General features: G+C 37.4%; 1 protein-coding gene across 1 annotated transcript; it reads left to right on the forward strand.

Annotated features, from left to right (window-relative positions):
• The first annotated feature begins 1,018 nt into the window (after positions 1-1,018).
• LOC131776680 (rho guanine nucleotide exchange factor 39) lies at positions 1,019-9,649 on the forward strand. Its single transcript, XM_059092898.2, has 14 exons — positions 1,019-1,211; positions 1,960-2,135; positions 3,092-3,307; positions 4,024-4,142; positions 4,549-4,619; positions 4,749-4,880; positions 5,006-5,040; positions 5,390-5,484; positions 5,769-5,877; positions 6,196-6,284; positions 6,883-7,012; positions 7,504-7,902; positions 8,203-8,297; positions 8,827-9,649. Exons 1-14 carry the CDS (start codon positions 1,169-1,171, stop codon positions 8,927-8,929), a joined length of 1,812 nt encoding a protein of 603 aa, XP_058948881.2. The 5' UTR covers positions 1,019-1,168; the 3' UTR covers positions 8,930-9,649.
• The last annotated feature ends 5,424 nt before the right edge of the window (positions 9,650-15,073 follow it).

A 15,073-nucleotide genomic window follows, 5' to 3' on the forward strand; every position in this document is an offset into this window, starting at 1 on the left:
AAAAAAAGCGAGCTCCGCTTTTAGGCTTGGCTAAATCTATATATTATAATTTGAGGATACTGAGACCTGATATCAAGTGCATACCCGGGGTAGCTCTTTTGAAAATTTTTTAATTTGTAAGAAGCAAAGAGCATAACGGTGTAAATAGTTTATGAGAGATGGCAAGTTTGAGTTAGGTCATGAAATAACGGTTTTATCCTTGAATATTGGAAACAGGAAAACTGTGATTCGTAATCCTTCAAACCTTAAGCGCAGTTAGTCTTTCATTTCCCCGTACAGCATTACTTCTGAACACAAGAACAAATTAAGGAAATTATTGCAAACTAAAGAAGCTTTTGATTTGTAACAAAATTCTCGTTGGTGCCGATTGGAAATGAAAGGAGAACAGTATGGAGAAGTAGTAACTCATGTTAGGGTGTGGACAGTTAAATCAAAGGATACAATAGCATCTGACTTTCCAATTCGATGGGAGGGTGACCTTAGTTGATCCAGAAGCATCAGAGTTTCCAGCTTAATTTTTATTCCTGCAGAGCATCCGGTCACATCCTTGAGTAGAACAAAAACAAGACAAAAAGTTCCATCCAGTGGAAAAACCTAGACGATACATTACACTTTCATAAAGGAAGGATGTACGGGGGCTTTAAATATTATTTTCCTCCCGATTCCTAAGAATATTTTTTCTACCCACTGTCGCTTCCTGTCAAGGCCCTAACTGCGCGCTGCTCTCTAATGTCGCCCACTCGCGGGACAAATTATTTACCGTACGCCTAAGTAAGGAAATGTTATTACTCTTCTTGGAAGTCTTTCTCGCTTTTTAGCATTGAGCGCATATATTTCTTCAATTGACACTGATTTTCATTGTAGATGAAAGTAAAAGAGGGATTGAAAAAAGATTGATCGTGGGCATAGGACACCGTGAAGAGGGGCACTGGACTAACTTAATGAGACCTTGTACTTCACTGGCCAGCGGAGTTCTTTAGTACCCAGGTCATTTGTCGTTCAGCAGAGGGTGGGAAGTTTGAACGTTAGAATGTTCGTTGTTGTTTACCGTAGAGTTTCCTCAATTTTTGGTTTCTGAAATCTCTTTTAATCGGAAAAGGTGCAAAAAGTCGATTTTTCCGTCGTTATCAATTGTAAAGCAGGCGCTGGAAAGAGTGTTGCAGAAATCATGGCCACGGTTAATGGAAATGCAAGTCCGTTTCGTCCAAAGTGTAAGTTTTGAATCAACTAAGCTTATATATATTGACCTTCACATGTTTTCTTACATACGTTTACGATTCCAAAAATGTATAATCGATACTTTAGGGATTTTTAAGGATTTTAATGGCCATTTATTTTATTGCTTACACGTGAAAAACACTGAAAGTTGATCGGAAGTTGGAAACCTTTTGAAATACATTCTGATACACAATTGTTTTCAAGTGTCGAGTTTGCGTATCAGTCCATCTGAAATTTCTTCAGAGAAGGAAACGGATTTAGGGTTGTTCTCGGTTGATTACTTCCGAAATTTGTCATCTTATGTACTCACATAATGTGTGGATAAACAGCTTTTGGTGCCGTACGTACACGAATACATATACCCTGCAACTTTATGAACACCTCTTCTACATGTGTCGGTATATGCTTGGAAGAGCCAAGTCAATTAGTTCAGTAAATGAACTCGTTCAAATATTTCACTGGGTAGTTTAGTAAATGGTTTGAATCCAGAAGTAACAAGTGATCATGTAGTCTGATCGTTTGGGTGAAAGTAGTCCAAGGAATGCCGTCTTGGTCGTTTTTACAACCTTAGTGGAATCTCTACTCTCTCACTCAGCGAGATGCAGTTAGGTAACGGTGTATTGTAGATCTTGCCATGTTTATCGCTCTCCTATTGCTAGTGTATACAAAATATGTAGAAATGAGAGGAGAATTCATGCTGTCATCAAAGCTGATAAGAGTTCGTCTTTCTCCACGCAACAGTACACAATGCCAAGAAGTTCCTGTCTCTTCAACTGTCACAAACAAGTCAGGCAATTTCTGCTGAATTTAATCACATGCTTCGCAGTCAGACTCTAGCCAGAAAGAGGAAAAAGGTCATCAGTGAGATTTTTTCCACAGAAAAGACCTATCAGGATCATTTGCATGCCATAACATCAGTAAGTTAAGGATGAATTCAAAACCTGTGCTCCTAGAGGTAGCCTTCAAGCAGGTCATTATTTTTTGTTTGGGAGGATGTGGGCTGAGGCACAAGTGTTTCTTCACCTGCAAGTAAGTTTGAGGCCTTGATAATGAGTGTCAGATTCCCTTGCAGACCTCTGACCAGCTTGCCTTGCTCAATGCCTCAAACTTCCTCGCAGTGAAGGGACACTTGTGTTGTGGTACTTTGAGAGGAATCAATGTGTTCCTGAAGGCTCTTGTCACAGAGCAATTCTTACTTGTCAGATTTTTTTGTTTGTTTTTTTTAATGGATCCTCAGCTCTTACAGATTTTTTCCTCCATCCATGAGTATAAATAGGTAGTATCAAACTGTACCTTTTATTGGACTACTAATCTTGTGGCAGGCTATTCTGGAGGGATACTAATAGGACCATAAGGCTTACTTTATGATGGTAATAGGACCAAGTGGAGTCCAATTCAGTCTGTATGTAATAACAAATTGGGATATGCAATGTGAAGCAGGAGTCTGATTTGTGAATCACAAGTATGAATACAGGCAGAATTGGACAACACAAAGCCCTTTTACCAATTAATCAAAACTACTACATGATAAAATTTGAGAAAGAATGAGATATCATTCATATGTTTTCGTAAAAAAAAACAACAGTTTACTCAGCAAAATACACACTAACGGCGTGTGCGCATGACGCATACTGTCCATTTACTCAGGCATGATGTGTTAACTGTCCCATAACACTGTCCAATTACAAGCAAGATATGTACACTGTCCTATTAGTGCTCAAATTGGGCTGGTGATAACCAATCACAGTCAAGAATTTTGTTATGGTTTTGATTAAGTCTTTAATTCTTAATGTACTTCTTATAAATCAATTAGACACACTCTATATTATTGGGTAAGTGATCAATCTCATCCTGTCATAAATTGAAATTCCAGCAATTTCTTGCACCGCTGCAAGTTGCAAGCATCTTGCCACCAAATGTACTCAACACAATCTTCTCGAATGTGGAGTCAATTCAAGCAGTGAACAGGGAGCTCTTGAGTCATATGGAAACATCAGGCCTTGGAGATGCCTTTTTAGCCTTAGCACCATTCATTAAACTTTACAGCACCTATGCCAACAATTTTGCTAAAGCACAGGCTACCCTGCAGGTAAATAAAAAACAAAAGCAAGTTAGTAGACATAAATCCTCTAACTCCTAGGAGTGACTAGCACTGGATTTCTTCTTTCAATATCACCCTTGAATCAAAATATATTAAATTCACAAGGGTAAAGGAAATGATTGCCAATGAAAGAAAATCTTGACTGTTAAACAAGTTCTCTGTCAGCACCTTAGGAAATGTATATTAACCCTTTAACTCCCAAGATCTTATTGTTGATTCTCCCCTGTAGCTGCTACACATTTCCTTGTAAATTAGTTATGAGAACTTGGTGCTAGATCAAGATAGTAGCTTCTACCTGATAAGTTTGAATATTCTGATTACCTGTTTACTGAAAAATGTATGAATATTGTAGGGAGAAGTTTTATGTTAATCACTTTTGGGAGTTAAAGGGTTAAAGAACAGTATGGATAATATGCTTACTGATATTAGGGTGTATAGAGTTAAAATTGCTCTTTTTGAATTTTTCTGTTAGCTGCAAATGTACAAATCAGACTTTTTTATCAACCAAATCATTCCATCTGGCAACTGAAACACAAATGTGTTGTTATATTAAGCCACTCTGCACCTATTTAGAAAAGTCAAGTTTAGACCCTGATTCTCTTGTTAAGCTAATGGTAACTGGGCAAACTCCAAAATTATTTCCTGTGCAAAATTATATCACATGACCCGTTGATTTTTGTGTTTTTATGCATTTTGTTCTTTAGGAGTGGGAAAAGAAGAGTGAGGAGTTTGTAAATTTTAAGAAAGCGCAAGAAATGCATGAGGAATGTAAGGGACTGAATCTAGGAGCATTGCTGATAACTCCAGTGCAACGAGTTCCAAGGTTGGGATACATACACTTTTGTACCAAGTTTCCAACTCCACTGTACACTATAGCAACTTGCAGTACCGGTTTTTTTTTCTTTTTTTTTTTAAGGGAGCAGTGGCAAACATAAAGAGTGGCTTGTGAACTTCAAGTGCATCCAGTTTCCCAATGCACCAATATTATAAGATAATTCAGTTTAAGCAACTGAGTTGATAATCTAAATTGACCACTGTAAAGAGTTCCTCCAGCTGATGTTTTGAGCATTTTGTCAGCTTTAGGAATTCTTTATGGTGGCCAATTTTCATTATCAACTCAATTAAGATAATTAAATTGTCTTTTAATGCCTCACACTGACTTAGCACCATAGTTTCCTAAGAAAACTACCCCCTTTAATTCATTTCTATATATAAATTTGTTGTTTCAGGTACAAACTATTACTTGAGAGTCTTCTGAACAAAACTCCAAAAGACCATCCTGATTTTGAGAAACTGCAAGGTATGGTACATGTATATGCTTCTAACCAGCAGTGTAAGCATTTCGTTAAGGGATAACAAAATAGCAGTGTCAAATAAAGATTAAATTTTTTGACTCTGAAGAAAGTTTCATTTTGATTATGTGTTTCAGAAGCTACAACTGAAATCAACAAGGTCGCACATCACATCAATGAGAACATTCGACAAAGGGAAAACTTCCAGAAAATGCTCTCCATTCAGAACTCATTGACAGGGGAAGGAGCCCCGAAAATCCTTGCTCCAGGTAACAATGGAATTAGCGCAAAGAGTGTGATGTGATGTGAAATTATTGCCACAGAGTTAATACGATTATTTCAGAGTTAAATTGCTCTGAGTCGTTTTCATCTTCAATTCTTTCTATTTTCTAAGGGCGGCTCTTTATCAAAGAGGGACCACTTTTGAAGGTAAAGTGTTTATTAGCTGTTCAAAATGTCGCTTTCCAATGCTCTGAGAAAATAAGTGTTTGTAGACGGGCGTGACCTCCTTGTTTTTTCTACTTCAAATTTCATGCTTTTATCTTTCTGTGTGCTTCTTTTAAATCTTTTTTGTTAATTTATGTATGACTCTTATGTATGACGTGCGCTTTTGTTGAAAAGTTTAAGACAAAAATCTAGGGTGGGGAAGGTTGGCCAATCGGGTCAGAGCGTTTGCGATGGAAAGCTAGTAGATGTAACCTTGGCGAAAATAGAAGGTTTGCAAATGGCGATTACCAAACTTTTGCCGACGAGTTTTTTTTCTGTCACGTGCGGACAGGTGTGTAACCGAGGGTCACAGGAGAGGATGTTTTTTCTTTTTTCCGACATCCTCCTCTATGCCAAGAAAAGTGGCTCACTGGATAAAGATCAGAGGTATGAAAGAACGCATGTGTTAGCGTATAATTTATTTGTAAAAAGGTTTTTCGCTCATGCAACAAAGAGAACGAAAAGAGACTCCCGGAAAACGATTTTTTCCAACTCTTTGCTGGTGGTAATTTAGTACCGTGTATCATTTCAAACCAAAAGTTTCAGAAAAGGAGGAAAACTTGTGGAGAACTTTGAGCAGCTGAAACAGCGCACAAAAATTGGTAGTTGGGCAAATGTTTTCCGTAAACTTGAAGTACAGGTCTTACAAGTTTTTTGCGTGTTGTTCACAGCTCGTACTTATGCCGTCGCGTTTTACCATTGATCGACTGCGAACTGGAACAAGTCTTGGGTGGAACGATTGAAAACGACGAAAACGCCGGTGCAGGAGCCCTGTTTAAGGTACGTTGTAAAGATAGCACTTGTTCAGAAGGATGGAATTACTGGACCCTAACCCTTTACAACCTGACATCAGTATGCATATTCTCCATACTGTTCTCTACACAAATCCTAAGGTGCTAACAGGGAGAATTTGTTTAACAATCAAGAGCTTGTGAATGGTTGGTGATCATTTCCCTTATTCTTGTGACCTTAATGTTTGATTCGAGGGGGATCTTGTAAGGAGAATTTAAATGCTTGTCACTCTTAAAGGGTGAATTCGTGGTGTTTTTGATGGTAAGGAACTGCTTTGGTCTCAAAATTATCTCCGTTTTATGACAGATAACTTGTAAAGATAAATCCCTGCTGTTGTTCTCCAAGTCAAGAACCGAAGCAATGACGTGGTTTCGATCAATTCGCGATGCAATAAGGTGAGGCGCAAAGATTACAATAGCGTTACCGCGAGGACCAAACCCTCACTGAAAATGAACATGCAAAAATTACGCGCTTCTGATTGGCTGAAAACGAGTTTATTTTCATGTAACACGAGTACAAAGTTGTAGCACGCGTGCAAATTTCAAAGAGCGCGCGCATGCTTTCATGTCGTTTGTCTTGACTTTTCTACGGGCTCGTGTAATTTTGTTGTCTTTGAAAAATTTACTCGTGCGTATTTACACCAAACTGCACTCGAAATCATGTTATTACCTATACTAATAGTCCCTTTTCATATGACCATCCATGAGCAATAATTTTTGGGAATTCTAACGCTTTTCGCTTGCGTGTCATAAAACCAAAACTACAGTAAGCAACACGGCCAATTAGAAGGGGAAATGTCTTTAACAGCAAATGAGAACTCTAAGTAACAAGTCGTGATTTCTTCTAGTTTTGTTCTGATTGGCAGAAAGTGTGGCGCGAGTTTTCTTAACGAAGTGAAGTAAAGTAAAAACAAAGCTTCCCGAGTTACTCTCGACACTCATTAAAAATTCCTCTCTTTTGGAAACATTGTTAATCGATATTCATTTTCTGCAGTGACCTCAAGAGCTGCCGGGCCTCCTTACGAAAGCCGAATAGAGAAGATTACGAACTTCCGAAGCGGTCTACTCCTTTGACTCGATCCGTGGCGAAAAAGGCGCGTTTGGGATTAAGTATCATCCGACAGGTACCGTAACCTTATGATTTCTTTTGGTTTGAGATGATTTCCATGATTAAGTGCATTCGAAAAGCAAGCCAGGGGGCAGTGATGAAATGGCCAATTCTGAAAGTCTGGGGGAGGGGGAGGGGAGAGCTGACGAAAGAAAGTGGTGGAATACGCGGGCTATGGTTGACGGGTGGTTACAAAAAATCGAAGGGGAGGGGTAGGTGCGCACTTACTTAGATACTGATATTTATCTATTGTAACAAACATAGGGATATGATAATGAAAATGATAACTGAGAATGACAATGATGATGATGATGATGATATGATGTTCGTTTTCACATTGTGATTAAACAAAAGAAGGAAAGCTTAGGTATGGGTTACTTTCGTGTGATAATTGAATCGTGCAATAAAGCCAAATGATAAAAGGAAGCTTTTTGTTAGGTTCTTCATGTATTTAATTCTGTTTGACCCATACAATTTATCGCTTATGATTTCCACGCATATGTGCAGGATTCGGCCGCTGCTGATTGTGCCAGTCCTGCAGTATGCATCAAAGACAGCCTTTACCCCCTGAGGAAAGAGCTGCTGAACAAGCCAACGCCTTCTCGGTCGACAAAATCAGGCGCTCGAAAAATGCCTAAGAATGGGAGAACGCCAAGCAGCGCACCGATAACACGAGCTCGAAGTAAAGAGACTGTAATTAACTCTCCGTGGCTGATTACTGATGGTGCAGCAGATGATAAAAAGGCGAATAACAATTGTGCAAACACAGATGAACTTAAAAAAAAATATTGCGGGGAAACGGGAGAGATGAAAGAAACTGAGGGTGGTGCAAGCGCTGTGCAGAGCTGCATAAAGACGCGTGGACAGAAGAGGAAATTTCCTTTGAAAGAGAATCTAGAAGTCGATGTAAGTTTATTTGTTGTTTCTACGTTCTGTGGTCCTTATTGGACCTACATTTACAAAGGCGACAGTTTTTGATGGAAAAATATGGCAGCTTGTTTCCTTGTTCCATTGCCCAAAATTTAACCTGCTAGTTTTTTAACGAAGAGATTTGTCAAAGAAAAAATTGTTTTACCACCAAGATGAAATGTGTTACCTAGCATTTGTGCATTTTGAACAACTCATCTTTAATATCATCAGATTTCTTGTTATGAGTTAGTCCTCGGTGAATTACTTTTGGATTTTGTTCTTGCTGTTTTTTTTTAGCTCTTCTCGCCGAATGAGGCGGCCAAGAAGCGTTGCCTTAGACCCAAACTGACCGAAATGTCTTGTGTCCATGCAGTTGAGTCTCCTCTTAGGAGGTAGGAACTTCCCGTGTCTGCCAAATTAATTTATTCAAGGAGAAGTTTACGGTTTTACTAGTAATTGTTACCTTGCAGAACGTTGAAAGGTTGTGTACGTCTTGTAACCTCTTGTGAAGCAATAGACCTGTAGCAGCTCTTGATTTTATATTTTGAGCGTTTTTCGATTGAGTGTCGTGAAAGCAAAATAAGAGTTATTACAGCGACCAATCAGAACACAGGAAAAAACCCTGAAGAACCAATGAGAACTCAAAGTAAAACAAGCGAAGCGCGGGAAAAAACGGATGACCAATTCGTGATTGGTGTTAGATTTGCATCTAATTGGTTAATAAGATGGTGCTTCTTCTCTGGACCAATCATGCGCAAAGTAAAGCAAAACCAACGCAATCCCAGATGTCTTTCGACACTCGTTTGAAAATTGCTCTACACTCAACAGAAAAAAACGCTGATTAAATTTACAAAACCGTTCTCATATTAGAATTTTAAGGTTTTCAGTTCTTTTGTAAGGAATTATTTTCTCTTTATGTAGCGCGTTTGACCACGTGAAGCAAACACCAGCTAAACTCAGAACAACAAAGTACGTGGTGGAGGATGAGGATCTCGTGCAGTCCACAGCTTGTGTTGTTATGTGAAACAAGCTTAATTGAAGCCGGCCATTTTGGCCAGCCATTGATGTTTTCAGAACGACGCGGTTATTCGTGTTTAGCGATACAAGCATACGTGCCTTTAGTGCGGTAGAAGTTTCATTTTCTTTGGGGGTTCGGTTTTAGTTATCTATTAAGTCAGTTGTAAAAATGATATCTCGATCAAATTTTGTTGTAAAAATGGAATGTCCTCTTTTGAGGAATTGGGGGCCTCACGATTGTAAACCTGATTTTATCTTGTGAGATTGTAAAATGACTTTTAGTTATTTACAATAAGGTAGAAATTACATGGGATTTTTTATTTTACCAGCTTACGTACAAACATTAGATAGTGCAATACTGGCATTCAACTGATTGTCGTAAGTTATCCGGGCTTGCTCGGTGTTTCATAACTTTGTTATGTGATTGGTCCAGAAAACTCGTGACTTGATCACCTGCGTTTCCCGCGCTTCAAGCAGTTTGCGTAATTTTAATGTGAGTTCTCATTGGCCAATGATAATGCAAAGCTTTATTTTATTGGTCGCTGTGGTTACTTTAGTTTTTCGCCACTCATTCCAAGACTGCACCAATGGAAACATCGTATCATTAATTAGTTCTACCTATTTTGTGTGATTTTCTGAGCTTAAGGCCTGAAATCACTAAGAGATCAAAAACTTTAATCCAGCGAAAGGACCATTTAGTAAATTATGAACGTAATAGCACCAATAAATCGATGATTTTTTTTAAGATATGCAGCTCTCATTTTTGCTGGACTACCTCGCTATGACGAAGAGCTACCGCTCGAAGCATCTCGGCTTTAGAAACTCTCTGACAAGGCAAATTTAAATTATCATTTGATAAAACCAAAATTTATGACCTGGTTACTCGATGTTTGTTTATTTGTTTTAAGACCAGAGCAAGTTGTCGAGTTTTAACGACACAGCTCAACCTCTTTCCATCAATTTTGAATACCGAGAAGCTACTGGGGACAAGGTTGAAGATTAGCTATCGCCAGACCTCCCAAATTCTCCTCCTTTGTCATGATTTCACTCTCTCCCAGTCTCCAACTCGTTGTACGGTATCAACTCGCTAATACCTTTTGCTTTTCCTGGTATCCTTCATACTCGGGAACAATTCGTGAGCCGGTTGGAACTGAATACTGCTGCATTTTAATAACACATTTGAAATCATCGCTGGCTCTGATCCCGTCAAGGAAAACCTCTAGCATCAATTATTTTTACAGCGAGATCTTCTCTGAAAGGAAACACTTATTTTTCTTATTACAAAGGTAAACAGATTTTTTGTCTTCCTTTGTATCTTTGAAATTTTCTCTCAGCTGTCATCATCTGATCTGTTTACAAATCGTCACTTTTCACCTTCAAACTAGCACGTAATTTAATATTTTTCTTTTTTCTTTAAAATGAGTGGTTTTTTTATACTTTTTGATCATTAGCGGTTTTGTTTCGAAAAAATATATATCCTCCTTTGATTTTGAAGCCGGAGACGATGCCTTTATGCAGGAAGACAATTTGAGAGACAACATAACCTTCATATTCGGGTGAAATTAAAAAAAATGATAAAAATGTGGGAAAAAAGGTTTAGTGAAGCAAAATTTCAGCGTAATATAACTTGCTTATGGCCCGGCAGGGAGGTTTTATGTCGTTGTTACCCAAATGTAATTTCTAAATGGCAGTGGTAAGCTTTTAACCGCCGCATTTGACCGCAATGTAAGTATTTTATCTAGCGGTTAGATCTGTACATGTTAATTCACAATTGAAGTTATATTTTCGCTGTCAATCTCAAGTTTAAGATCTTGATGTCTTTGTAAGATATCGACAACAGACTTAGCTCATTTAAATTCAAGCGCCCTCCTGATAGGGCAGCAACTGATCATATTCTTCAAAACAATTTCCGTGGCATTACGACAAAACGAGGAATGTGCTAAAGAAGATTTTTTCCGTCATTCAATTAATTGATTTCCACGTTTAGGTTACAAATATCGCAATTATTTTCCCTCTGTTTGCGGTTAGTATATTAATGTGGATGCGCTTATCTGCTGGATATCCCCACACGAAGGAAAATAACTGTCATAGACGAATTGATCCTTGATAGAGTTACTGTAAACAAAAGCTTCATTTGGCTGAATGAATCGAAATGAGGCCGACACATGCCGTGAAAAAATACTGAGGTTTTGGTGCGTTTTTGGTGACATATGTTAAAACAAAAACTCGATGTGCAGCATAAATCCGCATTAATCACCACTCTGTCACTTTCCATTTGTAGTTTCCTTTTCCGACCAATCAAATTTATTGTGGTGTTTACAGCAAACTCAACCAGTTAATTATGATGGACTAAAAAAAAATATTCATAAGCTCAGTGAAAATTAAATTTTTAGCCTAAAAATTTGTTGTGCGTTGAGAACAGTGTTGATCTAAATATTCGCAATAAACGAAATGACAGACTTTGTTGAAGTTCATGTCGGATTCCGCTGTAACAAAGGAGGAGATTACGGCGCAGCATATATTTCTATTTTTGAACGCCAGGTGCTAATGTGTTACAGCTGTACCCTGGTGCAAATTTTTTTGGTCGGTAACAATGCTGCGGAGGATTTGTGACAAAATATCGACGAATTTAACATAACAAAACGTTTTTTTTTCTTTTTCGTCGGCTGGATGAGCAGTAGGAGAGATGTTTGTCAATTTTACACTTAGCGGCTAATATTTCACCCTGAAGCAAAAGAGATATTTCAAAGGTGGGCAAAGACAGGTGTTTGTCTTTCTTATCGTGCTTTTGTCAGTAAGCTCTCTTTTCTTCCTAGGTGATGTATAGAGTTGTCTTCTTTAATATTTCCCTTTTCCTTTTATGGTACGAACCACCTCGAAGGTTGTAGGGAATCATGGGTAATGTGTTTTCATGGCGCGAAATGCAGTATCGTAAATATCAAACAAAATACAATTTCCTTAATACATAATGTTTGGATAACAAGAATTTGCAAAAAAAAAAAAAAATACATCTTTCAAAGAATTTGCTGAAACGGCAATCTTGGGAAGAATATAATGCACATTTGCTTTTACTGTGGGGACAATTAATTTAGCAAGTTTTTTTTTTTAACGTAACATTTCAGTTCAATCGGTTGCCGAGCCCTGAATAAACGCTACAAGCAGGTGCTCTGGTTAGTTCTTTTAAAGACCAACCATGACACGGAATACTAGCCGTAGAAAATCAAACACTTGTATATATCTTAATGAGCAACAACAACAACAACAAAAAAAGACGTTAATAGAGACCATAACTTGTTTGTACATTAAAATGACAGCCTAATTAAATTTTAAAGTCCAGGTCTGGGTAAATTTATGTGTTACTTTGTTCGCGAGAGAAATCCTACATTTTTAAACGTGTTCGTGTAAGCGTTTCTGCGTTACGTTATGTTAGGACGCCATTAGTTCGTTGGTTCGCTTGCATTTGAGATCGTCTATTTGGCTTTGCGATTGCGCGTAACTTTCTTAAAATTGTCTTTAAATCAATTCTTCTACCGCTCTTCTTGTCCCAAGCTTTCCTCGCTTTGTTTCCAAATTTGTTTGTTTTTGTTGCTTCGACTAAAAGACTCTTTATTTTTCCAGCGACAAACTGAGTAAATCACTCTCCTTTCACAAACCATGAGATTAAAATGACTATCACCTTTGTGAATGTTGTCTCATTGAAAAACGCATTTCAATAAACAGAGCCTGGTAGACTAACAGAAATGTTTCTGTAAATACAGAATTGTTATAGCTTTGATACAATTTGTATCAACACAAAACCCTTTCGACCCTAAGGGCAAAAATATTGTTAAGCTTCAGACTCGAGTATTTCACATTTTTTACTCAATATCGATCTATGTCTCACAGAATCTGCTATTCAAAATAGAAAATCACTTTCTTTTCTTCGTCGTCAATCTGGTTTTGCTAAGGAAACTGAAGCTCTCGTGTAAATATTGCAGAGTGGTTTATTTATGAAGCTCTGTGTTTCGTTGTCTTTTTCCTGTCAGAAAAACGAAATTATTCAGCTTCTTTGTGTGTTTTCATAAGAACGTGTTATTATTTTTTTGTTTTCCACGTCAAAGCGCTCAAACATAAATCCTCGTCTCTCATTGTTCTTGAGTTGTAAATTATTTGGAATTACTGTCTTTAAAAGACCTGATCTTGATGTCTGTGAAATTGTTTTAATCAGCTATATGAACACAAGTTCCGGGTTTCGCTGACAGCGCCGATTCAAAAAGAATACCAGTTTCAGCGCACACTTGTCTGAGGTACAAGTTTTGTCATTTTTCGACAGCATATTATTACTACAGATCATTCGGGTTACGGCAAACTGTGAAAATGATTTAGAAAATGTACACGTAAGTACGCAATTTTCTTCACGTAGAATTCAAATTTATAATCTTCTTGAAGCAATTAAAAATAAGATTTGCCTGTAAGCGCCTGGAATTGAGAATGTCCAACTTTACGAATACTGTCTCATTTTGATTGTTTTTCTCTTCCATTTCAATATGAATTCGTCAGTTTTGCTTGAATGTTATTTTTCCTTTACTTTCATATTATTTTAATGTTCGTTTTGAACTGAAACTAAAATTGTTTATCTTTAAAAATGCTACAGAAAATCCTTATTGAAATCCGCATGTTTTATCAATTTCGATTTTCGAGTGGAGTGAATATCACTTTTCGTTGCAAATGCATGTGATCTCGTTCTTTTTTTAATCTTTAGCGGCGGGGAAATTGTCATCTTTAATCATTACAACGCGAAATTCTGACTTTATCCGAAATAAAAAAACACTGTACGGCTAAAGATTTTATTCAGATTATTTGATCGAAACTTTAGATTGTCCAAAAATTGCCATTGCTTTCTTTGCAGTCTGCTGAAATGTAGTTATTTGATAGAAAGTTGCTTGAAAGCGTTAAAAGAATAACCTTTGGCACTATATTATACGTTCGCTACGGTCAAACAACTTCTTTAGGGTCTCAAAAATTGCATTTGCACGTGGGATGAACAATAAAATGATATCTATAACATTGGAGCTTTCAGTTCTTCCTTTAAAATGTAATTCTGTGGTTAGTTTTAATATGTGTCAAGCACGTATTTGAAAACCACGCAAAAACTGCCCTAAGGAAAAACAAAATTCAACTAGTTAGTCGTTAATGCATATTTCAGCGAGGAAATTTTAATTTTCTTTTTCCGGTTCATTAAAGAAATCTTTGTACAAAGGGTGTTCTACGCAAAACAAAATAAAAATTCTTTTGACACTCTTTTGTACTTCAGTATCCTGTACTGTAAATTCGGGCTTTCATTACAGACGCCAATAAATGGTATTGCTAATTGTTTATTGGGGGAAATTTCTTTCGAGCGCAATTCATCCTCTATCGCGGTGAAGTCTATCGGCTTAGCCATGCAACTGCGTGTAAATTAAGCAGCGAAAGCAATTAACGGTTTCCAAAAAAGTTTGCTTTCATTCATTTGCTGAGGTGCTTTGATAGTAGTTACAGACGAGACGAAGGATATCAGAGACATAGAATGAGGAGTAAACAACAACACATATTCTACCTGAAAAAAACACTTTTTTAGCAAATTATTGAATTGGAGTTGAATGTATTTACAGGTAACTAAGCTAAATGCGATGAATTTTTTCGGCCGTTAAACGCGCAAACTATGTTATCAATTTTCGCGTCTTGGAGTCAGAGCCGGTTATCCCGCATTTAAGCCGAGGATTTCACAAAGATGTTACCGATGTCGCAATAATTTGAGGTCATGTTTTTTTTTTTTTTTTTTTTTTTGAAAATACGTCATGCAAAACTATTATGTTTTAAAACCCTTAAAGTGAAAACAGGGAAGACTCCATCTTAATTTAGCCACAGCACGCCAGTCTTGAGATTTTCAGACCTGTTTCAACAGAGACGTATACTGTTTTCAATGATAGTGACACACGTTTAGTCAATTCACTATTCAGTGGGGTGTGGTATTATATTATCACCATGCCCTATCTTTACCAGACTAGAGAGGAAACAGGAAGGCCGAGAATAAAACATAGATATTTTGCAGGGATTAAAACTGATGCGAAGATAAATTGTCTCTCAAGAAACTTGCAGAATGTTTAGTTTTTGTTTCATTTTTATTTCGCAG

This window comes from Pocillopora verrucosa, chromosome 8 (assembly GCF_036669915.1).
Source record: "Pocillopora verrucosa isolate sample1 chromosome 8, ASM3666991v2, whole genome shotgun sequence".
NCBI classification, from domain to species: Eukaryota; Metazoa; Cnidaria; class Anthozoa; order Scleractinia; family Pocilloporidae; genus Pocillopora; species Pocillopora verrucosa.

Coding starts and splice junctions, on each gene's coding strand:
- LOC131776680 (XM_059092898.2), top strand. CDS start 1,169: ATGGCCACGGTTAATGGAAATGCAAGTCCGTTTCGTCCAAAGT. Junction 3,308..4,023: donor AAGCACAGGCTACCCTGCAG/GTAAATAAAAAA, acceptor TTTGTTCTTTAG/GAGTGGGAAAAGAAGAGTGA. Junction 4,881..5,005: donor CCCGAAAATCCTTGCTCCAG/GTAACAATGGAA, acceptor CTATTTTCTAAG/GGCGGCTCTTTATCAAAGAG.